At 39.1% G+C, this 21854-nt stretch overlaps 1 protein-coding gene across 1 annotated transcript in view; it reads right to left on the reverse strand.

The window, feature by feature from the left end:
• Positions 1-21854, reverse strand: part of LOC136855511 (ras-GEF domain-containing family member 1B-like) — a 728968-nt gene that overhangs the window by 561454 nt on the left and 145660 nt on the right. Inside the window, 1 exon segment of the mRNA XM_067132617.1 lies at positions 19565-20313. Within this exon segment, the coding sequence (XP_066988718.1) occupies positions 19565-20313 (749 nt within the window).

Genomic DNA, 21854 nt, shown 5'->3' on the forward strand with positions numbered 1-21854 from the left:
GAGAGAGAGAGAGAGAGAGAGAGAGAGAGAGAGAGAGAAAGGAGGAGGAGGAGGAGGAGGAGGAGGAGGAGGAGGAGGAGGAGGAGGAGGAGGAGGAGGAGGAGGAGAGAGGAGAGAGGAGAGAGAGAGAGAGAGAGAGAGAGAGAGAGAGAGAGAGCACAAATCTAAGGTGGGACTCATTGAATTTTTCTACGTAAACGGTAGCTTATTTGGAAAGAGGCGGCTTTGAAACAACGATTTCTTGTATAAAATCTTAAAAAAATTGATCGAATCACCGTCAGTAATGAATCATTAACTCACGCTTTTCGCAAAACAAGACCACAATCTCAAGTCTTTTACTAATTGATTCTAGCAACACAAACACGTACAACGTCGATGCTGTTTTGATTCTGCGAATACCGACAACCCTTCTTGTGTCTCTGCCCGAAAAGAAAAAGTTATCTTACGGTTGATAGCACGAGCGATCTCTGATACGAAATCCCTTAGAAATTAAATTGGGTCTCGCCAATTAAACGCCGGCACTTGTGATCGAGAGGAATGACCAACGGTGAAGTGGTCCCATCGAGTTCGGGCAAACACCACTTTCCACCAAGAGTAAACAATTTGCCTAATCTGGTCAGGCCGGCTTTCGAGGATTCGTCAATTGCGCAATACTGCTTGCAAGTTGAGAGCTCAATTCATGCCATTTTACCAATTAGGCTTTTGAGAACACAATGATGGTATTGTGAACGAGTCATACTTTGCATTAACTAGTACATTTTCTGACAATTTTCCTAATCTATCTGGACAGCTTTCGAGGATTCATCAAATGCGCATTGCTGCTTACAAGTTGAGAGTTCAGTTCATGCATTTTTGCCAATGAGGTTTTTGAGAACATAATGATGGTATTATGAAAGTTATATATCGCAATAACTAGCACCCTTTCTAATAACTGCACAATACAATTGACAAGTAGAGAGTTCATGCCATTTTACCAATGAGCTGTTCGAGAACATAATGATGGTATTATGAATGAGTTATACACTGCATTAACTAGCACATCTTCCTAACAACCTAATATAACTGATCCTACATGAAGGCTTGTAGATATCCTTTATGGACCATACCCTAACATTACCATAACAATACATCCATTATCTTCGATAACCTGACCGAGCCAAGATTTGAAAAGAAATCCCAAATAAATTCAAACTTAAAAATTCTCTAACGACCCGCACCTTGAGGGACTCAAGTGTAGGAAACGGCTTCTAATTACCCCAATAAATAGTCTGCGTATGCCTCCCGCAGCACTCATTACCATGATTCGTGGCCCGACGTCACTAATTATCTCATCTCCTCCGGTTCAATCCTCTCTGACGAAAATCGGAAATCACCGGTCACTGGAACACACGTCAAGCCACAAACACTCCTCCCTTCCCAGTGGGTCTGGCGGACGCTTTTTGTCCACCAGAGGACAGTAGTGCATGAGGCATGGATGACGGACAAGAGGCTAATTTGTAAGGTTTTCTTAACGTGATATTCCATTAACTTGAAGTTCATTGTAGAGACAGTTGGAATTGTAGGTTCTAAATATTGCTTTCTATTCCCCAGAAATGGAGATTTTTATTTTTTTATTTTTTACAGGATAGTTTTGTCCACCGGAGGCAAGGATGACGAATGACAGGAGACTACAGTAATTCCTAAGTATTCCTCATACTTGAAATTCATCGTAAAGAACGATATACTGGAATAAAATAGTTATTAATATAGGTTATAAATATTGCTCTCTATTACCCCTAAATGGAGATTTTTTTTACTTTCTACAGAACAGAGGACTTTAATAATGCTTAATAATATATATGAGGGGACTTGAAGCAAAATATCATGAACGTGCTCCTTTCCTTTGGTAATAATTATGCTAATATATTCTATAATACACTATAATTTTATTATGTATTTTATAATACAGTATAATTTTACATGTATTTTATAATACATTATAATGCTATATGTATTTTATAATACATTATAATGCTATATGTATTTTATAATACATTATAATTGTATATGTATTTTATAATACACTATAATCTTATTATGTATTTTATAATACAGTATAATTTTATATGTACTGTATAATACACTATAATTTTATATGTATTGTATAATACACTATAATTTTATATGTATTCTATAATACACTACAATTTTACATGTATTTTATAATACACTATAATTTTATATGTATTTATAATACATTACAACTGCATATGTATTTTACAATACACTACAATTCCATAACTGTTTTATTACACTAATACTTCCATCAGGTTAAAAACAATTTCTATCAAATCAATATCTTCATTTACTTCACATTCCGCCGCATAAAACGTAACATTTACAAAATTCCCAACCCCAGGACAAAATACCCAACCCCAGGACGAAATCCCCAACCCCAGCAACCAGTGTAAGGTTATATAATCAGGGTAAGCCCTAAAAATTCAGACAATTACTTTTGTGGGAAAAGGCCGGGAGTGGGTTGGGGTACCGAGTTAAAAGTGGGAGACAACACGGGCTTTAATTGGTAGAAAATGCCTCGACATTTAACCCTAAAGTACTTACTGAATCCTCTCTCTCTCTCTCTCTCTCTCTCTCTCTCTCTCTCTCTCTCTCTCTCTCTCTCTCATAAACATTTTAATTTTAGCAATGCTAATTTATTATAAGTACTGCAAGACGGTATTCAGAATAAACAATGTAAATTGGAAATAAAGATATGAACTCTCTCTCTCTCTCTCTCTCTCTCTCTCTCTCTCTCTCTCTCTCTCTCTCTCTCTCTCTCTCTCTCTCTCTCGTAAAGTCTTAATTTCAATAATGCTAATCTAGCTGTTGCAAATATTGTAAGACTGTAAGTGAATAAACAGTGCAAACTGGAAATAAAGATTTGAACTCTCTCTCTCTCTCTCTCTCTCTCTCTCTCTCTCTCTCTCTCTCTCGTTTCAAGGGGAAAAGCAGTTCCCTTTCACTATTTGGTTTCCAATTACTCTTATTACACAAACCAGAGTAATCGATTGCCGATTACCCTAATTCGCCATCTTTGTTCAATGCCATAAGAGTACAACAGTTCAGGTAATGTTAACGATGCAATAGGACTTGAAAAGCTTTGCAATGCTAGTCTAATCACAGGGCAATACATATCGATAGGCTAACGGGCAAATAAGTAGTATATCTTGCCTTGGAATGGAATGGAATGGAATATAGAATGGAATGGAATGTAGAATTTAGGCCAAAGACCAAGCACTGGGACCTACGAGGGCATTCATCGCTGAAAGGGAAATTGAGAGTGGAAAGGTTTGAAAGGTGTAACAGGAGGAAAACTTCAAAGCAGTTGCACTACGAAACAAGTGTTAGGAGAGGGTGGATAGCAAGATGGAAGATGGAATATGAATGGAGGTACAGTAAAACGAATGAGTAGTATTAGTCAGAAGAGATCGAAGCCATTACTCAAGGTTCTCTGCAGCGTCCCTTCGACCCACAGCTGCAACCCCTTTCATTCCTTTTACTGTAACTCCGTTCATATTCTCCTTCTTCCACCTGCCTTTCCTCAACCCTCTCCTAGGGCAACTGCGAGGTTTTCCTCCTGTTACACCTTTCATACACATTTCAATTGCTAATGTCCGTTTCAGCGCTGGATGACCTCATAAGTCCCAGCTCTTAGTCACTGGCCTAAATTCTATATTCTATTCCACTTTCACCAGACGTTCAAGGAAATAAAAGTCAATCAATGTCAGTGTTTGGACGAAGAGGAAGTAGGAGGCGGAAGTCTTTCAATCTTTTCCTTAAATGCAGAGACTTCTATCATATAATTTGGCCTCAGGTCTGTACTATATGCTTCCAGTTTTGGCATCAAATGCGTAGCTTCAGTAGTTTTGAGTTGTTTGGCATCTTTTGGCATCAAATACGAAGCTTCAATAGTGTTGAGTTGTTTCATAGACTTCCTCTCTTGGGTTCAAATGCAAAGCTTTGGTAACATTCTGAAATTGTTATTTTGTTTCGTACTACTATTATTACTCAGAAGATGAGCCCTATTCATATGGAACAAGCCCACCACAGGGGGGCCACTGACTTGAAATTCAAGCTTCCAAAGAATATTAAGGTGTTCATTAGGAAGAAGTAAGAGGAAGTAAAATGAAATACCGAAAGAAGAGATCCCACTCACTTATTAAAAAAGAAAAAAAAAATCAATAAATATCAGATAAAAATATATTGAAAATTCATTTGTCTGTTGTATGCACTATACAGTATACTGTATAACTGTGTATGAAGCCTCCACATGCATTTGTTGTATGCATTATACAGTAAACTGTATATAAAGCCTCCAAACGCATATACACATAAACACCTCAAAATAATCAGAGATGAACAAGAAAAACGAAGACCTTCTTCGTAAAACACGAAGAAGGCGGATCACCGTCTCAACCGATGTCAAGAACTTACTTTCTCTCACACATACAGTTTTTCTTCGGTCTTGAGAGAGAGAGAGAGAGAGAGAGAGAGAGAGAGAGAGAGAGAGAGAGAGAGAGAGAGAGAGAGAGAAGCAACTGGTAATAGTGATATCAAACCTCTCAACGATATGTCTTCTTATTTCTTGAGAGAGAGAGAGAGAGAGAGAGAGAGAGAGAGAGAGAGAGAGAGAGAGAGAGAGAGAATAACCACCTGGTGATAATGGTATCAAACCTCTCAACGATATATCTCCCTTCTTAGAGAGAGAGAGAGAGAGAGAGAGAGAGAGAGAGAGAGAAGCAACTGGTAATAGGTGATATCAAACTTCTCAACGATATGTCTTCTTATTTCTTGAGAGAGAGAGAGAGAGAGAGAGAGAGAGAGAGAGAGAGAGAGAGAGAGAGAGAGAGGGAGAGAGAGAATATACCACCTGGTGATAATGGTATCAAACCTCTCAACGATATATCTCCCCGTTTCTAGAGAGAGAGAGAGAGAGAGAGAGAGAGAGAGAGAGAGAGAGAGAGAGAGAGAGAGAGAGAGAGAGAGAGAGAGAGAGAGATCTCCCAAACGCGATAAGAAATTTTCGCATTCCTATAGAATGCAAAGTCCATCTCCTCATTAGCACTGAACAGGTGCCTTATCCAGAAGAATAATTAAACTTCTTGTCCGTCTCACAAGCAGACACAAGCAAACAAGGGGTAATTATGCGGTTGCCTCATTAGTTGAAGGAACAGTGTTTAGAATTAACTTGTCTGACCCGTTGTCGCAATTAGCGGAAAACACGTCGGAGGAACTCGTAAACAGCAATGGATTGCTCTAAAAATTCGTTTCTTTTAATTACCTTTCCTTAACAGGCACAGATGCAATTGCAGAATTTTGGAAAATACTGAATTAAAACGAGATTATTTTTAATTCTGATGCATGTATGGATTCTCTGTATGAGTAATGTATTCAATTTTTAAAAATTCTGATGCGTGTATGAATTCGCAGTATGAGTAAGATATTCATTTTTTAAAATCTGATGCGCTCATTAATTCACTGTGTTAGTAATATAGTCATACTGAAAGTCGCAAAATCTCTACATGAATACGTGAAAAACATCGCCCTGTCAGTAGAATGCTTAATAAATAACCTTAAAATCATATTATCATCATCATTATCATCGCCCCAACGTTGCATGACGCAAAGGGTCTGAGAAATCCAGCCTAACATGTCTTTCCTGTGCTTTGTCTTCCATAAATCTCCACTTGTCTCCAGCCTCCCTTCTCACAATTCTCATCTAGGTAGGTCTGGGTCTTTGTCTTCCACAAATCTCCACTCATCTCCAGGCTCCCTTCACAATTCTCATCCAAGCAGGTTAGGATCTTCCAACTCTTCTGGTGACCACAGAAGCCCAGCTGGCACTATCAAGGCTATTCTCCCTGGGGTTGTACGAAGGACATGTACATACCATCTCCATCCCCCATTCATCATCATCTCCTCTACATATACCTTCAGTAATTTCCTTTTATGGTATCATTTTCTAACACTATCCTGCCACCTGGCCCCTAATGCTGCATTCTTTTTAATCCTATATTTCCAAATCCACACAATTTTTTTTATAACAGTTTCATTGTGATACCATGATTCATGTCCACATGGCAACAGCCTGAATTGCCTTGTTTAAACAAAGTCATGCATTAAATTCCAACCAGAGAAAACCTGTACTGGATACCGTTGTTCTAAATATTAATCCTTTCTCTATTTAATGGTATCACATCCTTTGTACATGCTCAGTCCTCATTACTTCTGCTTTTCTTAGATCTGTTCAGAATCGCATAAAGATTAAACGTATATGACCATACTGTTATGCTAAATGCATAAATGGCCACACTGTCAAATCTGCGTGATACCGTTATAACCGATTAATCATCTCTCTCTCCTCTCTCTCTCTCTCTCTCTCTCTCTCTCTCTCTCTCTCTCTCTCATCATCATCATCATCATCAAATCCCGTTACAAGGACACATTCCCAACCCTCCCCAGGATAAAACAAATAAAAAGAAAACACGCCCCAAAGGTGCTGTCACAATTGCAACCAGATTCTCCAGCTTCAAAGCCTGATCTCCTGCACTATAATCACCACCATCACCAAGCACCATCACCCTCATTACAACCACCTCGATCATCACCATCGTCATCATATTTCTCGTGTCACTGCATATAGCTGCCTTTGGCGGACATCGCCTTATCCAGGAAAACATGGCCGAGTGGTTTTACTGGAAAAAATGTCTGGTACAGGTTACTGACACGTTTTCAAAGCATTCCTTCAAGCATTGCATGCGTACGCAGTTCCTGTGCGTTTGCGTATTCTGTAATCTCACAAATATTCATAGTATATACGCATGTATACTTCTACCTACGGCTTCTTCTGTACAAACATCAGCAGAAACAAGCATCCAACCATGTTTTTTTGCAAATGCTACACTCATTTATATTTACATGGCTGTAAATATAAACTAAATCCACATTTACATATTTAGAACCTAACTAGTTCCGAGTCTTAAAAAACACATCATCTTCTACGGAAACTTTTTTCATTTAGGTCTTAGAAAAAAAAGCTTCATTTTGTGATATCACAAGCGACTATCCATCAATTTCTTTCATTACTCCAATAGCAGTCAACATTTTCTACCCCGTTTCAGTCTCCACATAAGATATAGAGATAAATTTCTTCTTCTTCTTCTTCTTCTTCTTCTTCTTCTTCTTCTGATGTCTTTTAAATCCTGTCAACTAACCCACCAAGTCTGACAGCTGACGTGGAAAACAGGTTGCGGACTAAATGCAGTTCAACGTCGTCCTACTGTACAATTTGACATTGCTTTTTATCAATTCAAGAAAAAAAATAGGTACGCAAAATATTCAGGGCCCTAAGACATGAGAGAGAGAGAGAGAGAGAGAGAGAGAGAGAGAGAGAGAGAGAGAGAGAGAGAGAGAGAGAGAGAGCTAACATTGCTTTTTATCAATTCAAGAAAAAAATAGGTATGCAGAATATTCTGGATCTTACACACCACCAGAGAGAGAGAGAGAGAGAGAGAGAGAGAGAGAGAACTAACATTGCTTTTTATCAGCTCAAGAAAAAATAGGCATGTAAAACATTTAGGGTCTTAAGCCACGAGAGAGAGAGAGAGAGAGAGAGAGAGAGAGAGAGAGAGAGAGAGAGAGAGAGAGAGAGAGAGAGCTAACGTTTGTTTTTTTACCATTTTAAGAAAAATAGTTATGCAAAACATTCAGGGCCTTAAACCACGAGAGAGAGAGAGAGAGAGAGAGAGAGAGAGAGAGAGAGAGAGAGAGAGAGAGAGAATTACGTGGCAGAAAACGCACGCAGATAATACACGGAAGAGTCTAATCTTAGTAGTCACCTTCTCTACAGGTATCAAATAATTTTTTACAGAACAAATATAAGAAAACAGAGTCTAATTTTAACACCCACCTTTCCTACAGGGATACAATTACCAACTACAACAATACAAACAAGAGAATAAGCAAGAAAAAAAACAACACGAAAGGAATGCATTTCCTCTCCTTTCATTACGGCAGACAGCATCCCTTTCAAAGATCCAATTAAATCCGGCTGATGTTATCGCACGAAATGCGGTTCGCACCGACTACTCTTGCCAGTTGATGCATCGGACTACTCTTGCCAATTAATGGATCAGAATACTCTTGCCAGTTCATGCATCGGACTACTCTTGCCTGTTAATGCATCGGACTACTCTCGCCTGTTAATGCATCGGACTACTCTTGCCTGTTCATGCATCCGACTGCTCTCGCCTGTTCATACATCGGACTACTCTTGCCTGTTCATGCATCGGACTACTCTTGCCAGTTAGTGCATTGGACTACTCTTGCCAGTTAGTGCATCGGACTACTCTTGCCAGTTAATGCATTGGACTACTCTTGCCAGTTAATGCATCTGACTACTCTCGCCTGTTAATGCATCGGACATCCATTCTGTCGGTCTTCAACTGACGGAAACTGGATCCATCTGTGAGAGGTTTTCTTTTTTTTTTCATGAGACTTATACCGTGGAACATGTTTTGTAAGGCCAAGTGCTTTCTGAATCAACAACAGTAGCAGCATTAATAATAATAATAATAATAATAATAATAATAATAATAATGACTCTGAACTCCCATACCTCCAGTAACTATATAAATATGAATGATAATAGGACAATATTTTAATATTAATAATAATGATAATAAAAATGCTTAATTAAGAGTTTCTATAATTTAGCACTTAACACTTGGATCTATAACAACAACAACAGCCACACTAATAATAATAATAATAATAATAATAATAATAATAATAATAATAACACCCTTCCCAAATCACACCTACTCTTCAAAATCGAATCCCCATTCACCTAAAAAAAAAAAAGATACCCAAATGAATGCCCACTGATTCAGAATGGGGATCTAAATGCGATCGACATTTATTGAAACCGAAGATCACCGTGGGTATCGGGCGCCCTAAACTCCTAATACCCTAATATAAGCGAGCCCAAACAGGTGGGTACCAGGATCATAGGCGGTCAAAGAGAAACCCAACACCCAAGTGGCAGTCGTTAATTAAGATAAAAATCATCGACGGTCCTCGTCGTTGTAAACATAGAATGGGGTTATTAATGTTATAGAGTTGAGATATAATTGATTATAAGGGGAGTTTATCCATTAGTATATAAGAGACGTGTGAAGGTGTGTTATTTACTTGAAGATGAGGATGGTAAAATAGGCTAGATATTTATTAAAATATTGATAAAAAAGAACGCAAAATCTTAATGAAAAGATAAAGGGGTATAAAAGAGTGTGATGTTTATTAAAAAGGAGGAATGGGCGACAATGGGCGTGATATTAAATACAACATCAAAAGTGTAGCAAAACGGGCGTTGTCCTTATTGAAAAAATAAAAACAGTTATTAAAAGATGAAAAAGGAGTGGCCAGCTGGCGTGATATTTAAAGATAAAAGGTGCCATTATGCGTTGCTTATTATGAGATAAAAAGGGGGGTTGGGGGTGCCAGTACAATTGGCATTTATTAAAAAGATAAAAGGAGTGTCAAACAGGAAAATACTTTGTCGCAAATGCAATTGCTGATTCCACAATGGGGGGCGATCGATGCGAAGGCCGTACTGGGATGACCCGTAGTGGGGTTTTGGGGGGAGGGGGTAGTGTCGTCAGTGCACCTCACGTGGTGCCCAGTAGGCATTACTTTAGGTTCTTTGCAGTGTCCCTTCGGCACCCTAGCTGCAACCTCTTTCATTCCTTTTACTGCACCTCCGTTCGTATTCTCTTTCTTCCATCTGACTTTCCTAAACTCTCTCTTAACAATTGTTTCATAATGCAACTGCTTTGAGGTTTTCCTTCTGTTACACTTTTCAAACCTTCTTACTGTCAATGTCCGTTTCAGCGCCAATGACCTCATAGGCCCCAGCGCTTCGCTTTTGGCCTCAATTCTATATTCCTTCCTTCCACACTGGGATGAAGTCACCTTTAGCCTCGTGATAAAAACTGCAGGTATGTCTGGGCGAAGTTAATGTTTTTGGGAACGATTTCATAAACCTAATTAGGCTTAATAACTGATCGAAGTGACTTCCCAGGAATATGGTAAAGGTTGATAGATAACTTTAACTTGTACCAGCAATGAAAAATAATAAGCGCAAAATTCGTGCTTTTGGCATCATTTCATAACACTGATCGAAGTGTACTCCACAGACTGATGCCATTAGCTGACAGACCAAATTAACTTGTCCGCCAATAATGAAAAATGGTAATAAGTGAAAATATTCCAGTTTTTAGCAACACTTTCATCTAGAATTTGGAAGCAGCGACGTCCTAAACACTTGTCTTTCGTGGAAGACACAAAACACATCTTAATTTCACATTCTCCTACAAAAATCCCACTAAGAAATAGAAATAAACAATATAAGAAAACGGATAAATCAGCGATCAAAACAAAGCCAACATCAGGAAACACCAACAACAAAAATCTCAAGCAGAAGCAAGCATCACTGGGATTCACAAAAGGAAATTTACCCTTTCTGATCACCAAGGTCATGCAAGCAAGCACAGCAGACGGCCAGAGAGAGAGAGAGAGAGAGAGAGAGAGAGAGAGAGAGAGAGAGAGAGAGAGAGAGAGAGAGAGAGAGAGAGAGAGAGATGGGTGCATTCACAAGGCAGCAACAGAGAAGAGGTAACACGAATTGTAGCCAAGAATAAAGTTTATATAAGACTTGAACCTCACACGCTATCTCGCCAATATGACACGAGGTCTTATTGATAACAAATCTCCCATCCTCTTGAACAGCTCATATACATTAACCACCCCACTACCGGATGCCCTTTCCCCTACCATCCCACCCACTACCCTTCATAAATCAAACATTATCATACAGTGGCTATATAGAGCATCTCTCTCTCTCTCTCTCTAAACATCAACAATACAAGTGTTCACCTTCAATGGTAGGTCAGGTGACTTCTACCCCATGCATGCACAGTGCTGCCGCTTTATATTAGATATACTCTCTCTCTCTCTCTCTCTCTCTCTCTCTCTCTCTCTCTCTCTCTCATGGAATAAATAACGATACTGTTTAATGGTATTTCGAGGGTGAAATGGATATGGAGTATTAAAACAAGAACCGCGAGTTCATTAAAGGTAAAAATGTATAATTAGAAAATCAGTTTTTTAAGGACTTTTAAACAGTATTGTATGGGAATCTACAAATCCTATTTAGTGCATTAAACGACAAACCTATGACGACAGAAAAATAATATACGTTCCCTTTACACCAATTAGTTTAGCACTGTAACTGGCATAATATATATTCCTTTTGCACCAATCAGTTCAGTACTGTAACTGGCGTAATATATATTCCCTTTGCACCAATCAGTTCAGTACTGTAACTGGCATAATATATATTCCTTTTGCACCAATCAGTTCAGTACTGTAACTGGTGTAATATATATTTCCTTTACACCAATCAGTTCAATACTGTAACTGGCGTAACATATATTCCCTTTGCACCAATCAGTTCAGTACTGTAACCGGCATAATATATATTCCCTTTGCACCAATCATTTCAGCACTGTAACTGGCATAATATATATTCCCTTTGCACCAATCAGTTCAGTACTGTAACTGGCATAATATATATTCCCTTTGCACCAATCACTTCAGTACTGTAACTGGTGTAATATATATTTCTTTGCACCAATCAGTCCAATCACTGTAACTGGCGTAACATATATTCCTTTGCACCAATCAGTTCAGTACTGCAACTGCATAATATATATTCCTTTTCCAATCATTTCAGCACTGTAACTGATATAATATATATTCCCTTTGCACCAATCAGTTCAGTACTGTAACTCGGCATAATATATATTCCCTTTGCACCAATCACTCCAGTACTGCAACCGGTATTGAAAAACCCTCTGAGAAGCTAAGTACACAACAGTGATGTCATTTCACTTGCCAAGCCAGTGCCGTAAGAGCGTCAGGCGACTTTGAGAACGAAAGACAAGTCAAGGTATAACCTTCCCGATAAAGCAGCGGCAATCCGCTATAGGACATGACACCTTGCAATACCACACAGAAATCTGATCCACAAGGACAGCAGACGCGTCTGTACGACCTGATACGACCCCGAGTTACCCACAGCGAGGACCGCCGAGTGTGGTCTGATGATGGAGTAAATTCTTAGCGATTGTTGACTGTTTGAACTCCGTAACAGATATATTCCTGCTGCAATGATAATTGTTATTTTACAGAGGACTTTCACCAAATACTGTAGTACTTTTGTTGTTGACTGTTTGACCTACATAATGTGTATGTTTGAGTTTCAATGACTGCTATTTTTACAAAAGACTTCCACCATATTCTAGTACTGTAATACTTGCATTGGTCCCGCCTTGCTAAATGCAAATAAAACTTAAAACTAACTGAACTAACTGGAAAGTTCGATGCTAGTCCCTTCTAAGATGGCAACGGCACCAGTACGCCAAATTATAATTTATGAAAATACTGCTACATAACCAAGCACTGGGGCACGTCCAGTCACTCAGCGCTTAAAACAGTGAAAAGGAGGAAGTTAGAGAGGTTGAACAGCAAGACTGAAGGAAGGAAATCTGAACGGAAGTAAAGTACAAATATAAAGAGTGGGTGCACTTTTTTATTTGACTCCAACACAAAGAGTAAAGCCTATGCCATTCCTTCAGTCCATTCACTTCTCGAATGTGGAACGTTCTACCTTCCTCTGTGATCCCTGAGGCACTTAACGTGCCTCAGGGTAGTGGCAGGTAAACTGTTAGATGTTCGTGCCAGGGCAGGACAGACTTTGTAAATAGCAACTATAAAATACTGGATGAGTGAACAAGGAGATAAATAATGATCATGGTAAAAGTAATAAATAAAGAGATAAATCAAACCCATACAATCAAAATCAACTAAACGAGTAAAATTATCTACAGATAAAGAATATCGTTAACTTAAGAAGCTAAAGGAAGGGAAAAAACAAAGAAATTCCTCATAAATTCCACCTGGTCACAAGTGAAAGCAAAATACAAGAAAAATAAATTCACACCGGGGTACACTTGTCGTCTGAAGGACAGGCGTGATATATGTAATATCCTGTTTGGAAGTCTTACAACTTTTTTATTTGTAAAGCTTTTGACAACCTCGTCTAAAGTTCTGTAACCCAAACTTCTTGCTTTTGGCTTTTCCACTCCTCCACGTAAACAAATTTCTATTCTTTTACTTATTTTTTCTTTTTACATTTTCCCGTCGGGACAAGATCTGTTCCCTCACCTACCTCGAGCGGCGTTCCTCAGGGTACCGTTCTCTCACCTACTCTTTTACACTTTTTTTTTTTTTTTTACCAGTGACCTTTCCCTGTCTATCTCGCCTACCTGTTCGTACTTTTTTCGGATTACTCAAACTGTCATATTAAATATTCATGCCTAACGGTACTTCTCTGATTTTGCTAAATTATCGTAACATAATCGAATTCAATCTCCCTTGAAAAAACAGTTTAATCCTATTTTTCTATATGGATTCAATCCCTTGAAGAAACACTCTCTTCCAATTTTAGTTTTCTGAAAAGAAAATTATTGCGCCGGCTTTGTCTGTCCGCCCTCAGATCTTAAAAACTACTGAAGCTAGAGTGCTGCAAATTGGTATGTTGATCATCCACCCTCCAATCATCAAACATACCAAATTGCAGCCCTCTAACCTCAGTAATTTTTATTTCATTTTACGGTTAAGTTAGCATCATCGTACGTCTGGCAACGATATAGGCCAGGCCACAACCGGCCCGTGGTTAAAGTTCCACGGGCCGCGGCTCATACAGCGTTATACCGAGACCACCGAAAGATAGATCTATTTTCGGTGGCCTTGATTACACGCTGTACAGAAAACCTGATTCCGCCGAAGAAACTTCGGCGCATTTTGTACTTGTATTATTCGGATTCAGTCCCTTAAAAAAAAAAGTTTCTTCCTATATTCCTGTCTCCTCTTCCATCCAGTTCCTACTTCTTGCCTCCATCAACATCTTAGTTGTACAGGCTTCCTTCCAGCATCCCCAAATGCGCTCCTAAAATATTAGGTGGGTCATCCAGATGCCGGAGGTTCTTTTCATCATCACAGGTATTAGAGCCGTATGTTGGACTTTCCCAGTCTGATCGATGTCTTGGACCTTACCACCAATTCTCTTGATCGCCCTTCTCTCCGTTTTGTCCGCAGGCACTGTTTCGGTCATTGTTACTTGCTCTGAGTGAGGTTTCAGCCATCTACCAAGTCAATTTATTTTAAAAGACGAAAGGAATAAAATATAAGTAAAAAAATGCGTCGAAGTTTCTTCAGCGCAATCGAGTTTTCTGTACGGCGTTTAATGCTGTCTGGATCTCTCTCAGCTACGGCCCATGAAACTCTCAGCCACGCCCGGGTGGTGTACCCCACAGATGATGTTTTTGGCACCTATGAGATGGGGCTGCCCAGACGCACGATCAGTGACTAACAGTTTTTAAAATCAAAACCTTAAATAAAATCAAAACTACTGAGACTTGAGGGCTTTGTTTGGTATGTTTGATGACTGGAGGGTGGATGATCAACATACCAATTTGCACCCTCAGCCTCAGTTTTTAAGATCTGAGGGCGGAGAGAAAAAGTGCGGACGGACAGACAAATAGCCATCTCTATAATAGTTTTCTTCTACAGAAAACTAGAAAGGGTTCGGGACCTACAACAGCAAAAAAGCACAAGACCGCCCCTTCAAGTAGGGAATGTTACATTGATCTGGGAAAGTAGAATTAGGGAGAAGCGGGAAGTTTAGCGAGATCTGATGAATACCAATTAGGGGAGGGATTTGTCTCTCTCCCTAATTAATTACCAGTTCCAAATGACTCAGTATGTTCGATATCCCGTCTGTTACGATAATTTACAACATCAGAGTAGAATTTACAAAATCCAATGAAAAAGAGAAATTATTCCAAGAATAAAGAAATTATACCCGCAATGCTCACCCATCACATGCACAAATCTAGAATACATTGCCTACTAATCACTTCTTTTTGAAGAGTGTCAAGTAAATTGCATTTAGAGGCATCACGTCATCTTTTAATTTGATGTTTCCCAGTGATTCGCCTCTGTTTCCTCATCGAAATTTTATTAGCTTAAATAAAATATGTATGGAAAACAGCTTTAATGCGTGCAGCTATATTGAGAATAAATGTATATTTCATCAAAATTCTACGTTTTGATAAAATTATACACACTATATATATATATATATATATATATATATATATATATATATATATATATATATATATATATATATATATACATATATGTATATGTATGTATGTATATGTAAAATATCTCCACAATAATCATTCCTCTATTTCATTTTATATATAAACTGGCATTCTTCCGATTTCAAATGGTTCAGAACTATCTTGAGCACTGCCCGACAATATCCCCCTCACAGTTACATACGTTCGTCTAGCAAACGCAGGCCAAGAGCTCTCAACGGACATTCAAGGTTAAAAGTTGCAAGACAAAAAAATAAAAAATAAAAAAACTCTTATATTGTTGCCACAGAGACCGTCCCGCGTTGCACAGCCCAATTCATTCATTTTCCCAGACATTTTCCCAGACGTTCAGAAGGAGCCAGACGAAGTGGGCTTAAGCTACAGAACTACAGGATTATAGTCTTAGGGTAATATAGGACTACAGAGCGCCCCCCCCCCCTCGGAAGGGAATTAATCACGAGGAATGTTTGGAATTGGATCGTATACATAAGCCTCCTTAATTCGGTTCAAGAGTAGGGTTACAACGGAAGATGATTAAGCCTCTTGAATTTTGTTTTTTACTTGTAGGCCCAGGAGATCTGGGAAATGTGCTCTAATGAGAGAGAGAGAGAGAGAGAGAGAGAGAGAGAGAGAGAGAGAGAGAATTATACAAATGAACGAGTGTCTGGAGTACTGATGAATTGATGCGTGCGTAGACACGGCTGAGATCACTGGATCAGATAATAATGCTCAATATTCTTAACCAGTCATCAACAGGAGACAGAGATTCTACGAGAAAACTTCCACAAAGCAAAGCAAAGGAAAGTTACTATTACTTAGAACTTTAACGCACGATAATTCAGAAAACTTACAACAAATAAAACCTGTCATTAACTTAATGTTAAATCAGCCTCGAGTTACATGTCGTGTTTAAAAAACATTAGCGACTAAACAATTATTTTTTCATCTGATTTTATATCTGACAGGGACCGAAAATGGCTATTTTCTTGAATAAGTATTTTGTCTACACAAAGCTGTGTCTACCATTTTCAGTAACTGCAATTATCAGTTACTTGGACCGAAAATAACTGATGTTTGAATAATTATTTTGTCTGCACAAAGCTGTGTCTACCATTTCAGTAACAGCAATTACCAGCTACTTGTCAAGGAACAGCTGCACGGTTTTGAAACGAAAAACAATAAGGCAGTTTCAAAAAACAACTTTTACACATGAGGCTAAAATCAGGAATTACACTGTAACCCTTAGTCCAAGAGGTATCTTCACATAGAGACAACTAATAATATCTGACACTTACTCTGTTACGAAATGTATACATTCGACAGCATCCAACACAGTAAAGTTTCACGAAGTGTTAGTAAGTGATATTGCATGACTACAACATTCACAACTTATCAGAAATGACACTTACAAAATTACAACGCTTACAACAAAGGACATCTGCAACTTAGAGAGCTACAGTGCTATAGCCAACTACGAATGACAGGCACTTAGGAAGCTAAAGGTTTTCGACAAAAAAATATCTACTACATACCTGAACAGAACCACTTGACCATATTTTCGGTAAACGGCATCTGGTATTTAAGGAGATACATTTGTGGCAATAACACAACAAATCGATACATGTATCACCGAGCCTTTGGCACTGTTTGGCACTGACTGATGGCATTGTAAACGTGAGCGAGGGCGTGCTTTGGTTTAAAAAAAATAGGCCTAGGATTTTAAATGGTTCGGGATATTTCACGGGTGCACATACATACATACATACATACATACATACATACATACATACATACATACATACATACATACATACATACACACACACAAATATATATAAATGTTTATATCTACACACACACACGCATTTATATATAATATATATATATATATATATATATATATATATATATATATATATATATATATATATATATATATATCGTCAGTACTTGTATAGATTTGTAACTTCCAATACTATGCATCAGTCGTTCGTCAATGGCTGGGAGATAAAGTCGAAACCGGTCATTTTTCACCAGTGGTAATGTGTGATATATATATATATATATATATATATATATATATATATATATATATATATATATATATATATCACTACAACTCCATTTGCTCCAGAAACTTTCCCTTAGAAGCAATGGACCGTTCAATTTCCACGGAGACGAGAGGGGAGGGGAAACAACGATGGGCAATTATTCAAATATATAATTTTCTCTCCTCATGCAAATGAAATTGAAGTACCTTCTGCGTGACTTACTTGGAGAAGAGTCTGCGAGAGAGTGGAAAGGAGGAGCAGATATTGAAAAGGGGGGCTAAAATAGACTTATTACTGAGAGGCCATTGAAGGGAAAATGGCAGTAGGGTGGGTGAGTGCCCTCAGGGCATCTTGGCTCGGAAAGTGCCAGATTTCAAAGGAGAAAGGATAATAGATGGACACTAGAAGAGGTCTCTCTCTCTCTCTCTCTCTCTCTCTCTCTCTCTCTCTCTCTCTCTCTCTTCTCTTCCTGTTCTTTTTGAAAGGGCACATATAAATTTTATTTCTGAAACCATTATGTTCCAATGCCCAGACTTATAGTAATCTCTCTCTCTCTCTCTCTCTCTCTGAGGCCATTCTATATCTATACACAGACATACAGGAACCTCTCTCTCTCTCTCTCTCTCTCTCTCTCTCTCTCTCTCTCTCTCTCTCTCTCACAGACGCAAACACCAACTAGTCTTTTCCATTCACTATTCTGTGAAATCTCCCTCCCAAAGCCCCCTAACCCCCGTCTCTCTCTCTCTCTCTCTCTCTCTCTCTCTCTCTCTCTCTCTCTCTCTCTCTCTCTCTCTCTCTCTCAAAACCCATACCTTTTCCCTCGTTTGAAATGTACGAGTTTCTGTGAAGTTTTCCCCTTGTCCCTTGCGTAACAAATGCGAACTTTCTCTGTTCAACAATTTTCCTTTCTCCCTCTCTCTCTCTCTCTCTCTCTCTCTCTCTCTCTCTCTCTCTCTCTCTCTCTCTCTCTCTCTCTCTCTGACCAACCGTGCTGACATCAATTATTCACGTAAAACTATCTGTTCGTTCAGTGTGATTTCATTTGTTACACACCAGACTTAGTGAAGTTTCTAAATATTTATTTTGTCACATATTTGTACATTAGAAATCTCCATGCAAATTGAGACATACTGCTGTCATAAATACGTCATCATATCAATATGCATCATAAATCTCTCTGGCTTGAGAGGACTAAGTCAATTTTAAATCTGACATGTTACCACAATGCAAATACATTGGAGTCCGAAATGATTTGTTACTTCACATAGAAAGAACGAGAAACACTTAAAAAAAAAAAATAAAACTAGCAACACATTTAAATCGCAATCTCCCTCCCCCAAAACATCCACCTATCTCGTCACGGAACGCGATCTCACACACTGGGTCTGACCACAAATGTGTGATAATCTTTCATCATCGCTTCGATGGTCGAGAATAAAGTTGTATACTTTTTTCTTTACCTCCTTTTTTTTTTTTAAACAAAGGCTCGGTGACGACATCTGATCACAAATGAAATTCAGAAGCACGAATGCAATTTTTATACTGGTGGGCGTCATTGCGCCATGAAAATATTAATGCCAAGACAGATCTTATGTCTGGTCGACAATTGATTTGATCTTTATTTGAGGTTACTGAAGACCCTCCCATATACACTTACATGCACAGACACATATAGTTTCATGTTCACTCAAAGAAATACATTTATTTTTCATACATTCATACATACAACGTATTCTGCATGTGGTTGACACGCAACACTGCATGATTAGTAAAATGCAAATGCTATAGTCGCTGTTATTCCAATCTGGCTAAGACATCATTTATTCTCAGCGTTTATAGATAATTCCTACAATTTTCTCCCTCTAAAACGAGAAAAACATAAAAAAAGTTGGTTTTCATTTAAAGGATTTACGAGCTTTACGTAATTTTCTTACTTCCAAAAAGGTTCACTGATGTTTATTATATTAAGGAAAAAATAGATAATGAGAACACCTGGGGTAATCTGAATGTGTACAAATAATTCCCAGATTTTTCTCCCTCTAAAAGGAAAAAACACCAAAAAAAGATGTTTTTCATTAAAAGGATTAACAAGCTTTACGTAATCTTCCTACTTCCAAAATATTCACCGATGTTCATTATATAAAGAAAAAATATCCTAAGAAACATTCGGAATGACTTCCATACCTTTTGTACTTGATGCAGTTTGACGTATTCTCCATTCTTTGGTTTGGCAGGATCGGCGGCGAGTCCCGTCCTCGACAGAGCCTCGACCAAGTCCGGACTCAGGGTCGTCCCGCTCTGCTTCTTCCCTCTGTTCGAGGACGAGCTGCGACTCAGCCTCGAGGGAGCCGGGGAATTCGTCGCGGTGCTCGTCCCGTTCAGGGGCGAGGACGACGACTTGCTGCTCGCTCGGGAAGGCGGCCGGGGAGAGGGCGAGGAGCTGAGCGACGAAGGCGACGACGAACTCGAGAAGTTGGAGGAGGAGGCGGCCGAGGAGAACATGGAGGGCGCCGCCAGCGGGTGGAGGGTGTCGGCGCAGTGGCCCTGCAGGCTGGTGTCCAGGTGGCTCTCGGAGGACCTCTCGTCCACGACGCGGCCGTTCTGGTGCACCGTCAGCGTGTCCTTCGTCGTCACGCGGGAGGTCATCTTCAGGTTGCTCTCCACCTTGGTCACGCCCCTCAGGTCGGCGCCCAGGACGGAGGCGAGCACCCTGTTGACCAGGGCCTGGTCGGGCAGGCGCCCCGCCAGCAGCGCCGCCTTCAGGGCGTCGCCGTCGTCGCCCACCAGTTGCACGGGCACGCCATTGACCAGGATGACCTCCCGCTCGGTCACCCTGGTCGAGGTCACGGCATCCACGACCCGAGCGCGCCCGACTCCGAAGAGCTGGTCGACGGCTTCCTGCGGATCGACGTGAGGGCCCACGACGCCTGTACCTGTTTACACCCAAATGTTTCGTGAACGAAAAAGGTAAACAAAACTCAAACATTATCGCCGGATTGATGACAACCTTTCCTTCGACGCCGAAATCCGCGGAAAAAGAAAATTTTATTTTTTTTTATATTAATTAATAAATCCTGTTGAACGACACGTCCAGTAATTGCAATAACCATAAAATTAAATCTTTTTATGTTTAATATTCTCAACCACCCATTGCAATCACGATAGGATGAAGATGGAAAAGATTATGAATTCTCACACCATAAATGTATAAAATAAAACTAGTATTTTTCAAACAAATGAATGTCATTTACAAAATACCAAAGAATATATACAATAAGACCAGTATTTTTCAAACAAATAAACGCCATTTGCAAAATACCATCCGCGAAAACAAAAGAAATAAGAAAACAAAAAACCGAACACAAATAATATCAAATTACACTCCTGAAGCCTTACTGAGCAAGCAGTAAAAGCTCAGGAAAGCATAAAGAGATAGAAAAAAAAAAAAAAAACAAACCAAGGGAGGGAGTGAGAAAAAGTACATGCAGCCAGCCACCAAAGGGTTAGAGAGGGAGAGGGAAGGAGGAGAGGAAGGTTGGGGAGGGAGGGAGGGAGGGGGGCAAGCAATGCAACCCGAGAAGGGCAGCCGTGGAGATTGGTTCGTGGTGGTGGGCAGGTAAGAGGAGATCGGGTGTCTCCGCGACCACCAAAAGTCCCTTTCATCACGAAAGACCTCTCTCAACCTTCCGTCACGTCGTCACTAGTACAATTCCCTTTTTTCATCTCAACATCAATTGCAGGGGTTTTTCATCACGGTCAGAGATATAAATAAATCGCCATTTTGAGATACATCGTCACTGACGAACTTTTCTAATTAATTTTATTTTTACTAAAACTTCTTAACCGTATAGTGAATGAAAACCTCACTTGTCTCAAGATTGATAAAACTTAACCTCACTTGTCTTAAGAGTGATAAAGACTTAACATCACTTGTCTCAAGATTGATAAAAAACTTAACTAAACTGCAAGCATCTTCTTAGAACGAATTTATCACTTAAATACTTTTCTAATTCACCTGATTTTTACTAAAACTTCTCCACACTATAGTGATTAAAACTCACTCATCTGAAGATTGATAAAACTTAACTAAATTGCAAGCATCCATTTAGAACAAAGTTTATCAGTTAAGCCCGCTTTAAATTCATCTGATTTTTACTCAAACTTCACTGTATAGTGATGAAAACCTCTGTCTGAAGACCTAACTAAACTGCAAAATCACAAGGCCTCTGGAACCTCTTATGAATCACACCTAAAATAAATATTCATCCTATCATAAAAATAAAACATCTTTTATTGTCACATTATATCAATATATCATCTTTTAGTGTCACATATTAACTGAGGTTTGCCTTTAAGTCTGCATCAATTTTTGTTTTTCAATGCAAATTTAATCAGTGCGTCTGAATTCAACAAAGAGATTAACAACTAGTCTTAAGCATCAATAGCCAACTGGTACATTCTCTTCTCTAAAACT

Source organism: Macrobrachium rosenbergii, chromosome 31 (assembly GCF_040412425.1).
Source record: "Macrobrachium rosenbergii isolate ZJJX-2024 chromosome 31, ASM4041242v1, whole genome shotgun sequence".
Classification (NCBI taxonomy): domain Eukaryota; kingdom Metazoa; phylum Arthropoda; class Malacostraca; order Decapoda; family Palaemonidae; genus Macrobrachium; species Macrobrachium rosenbergii.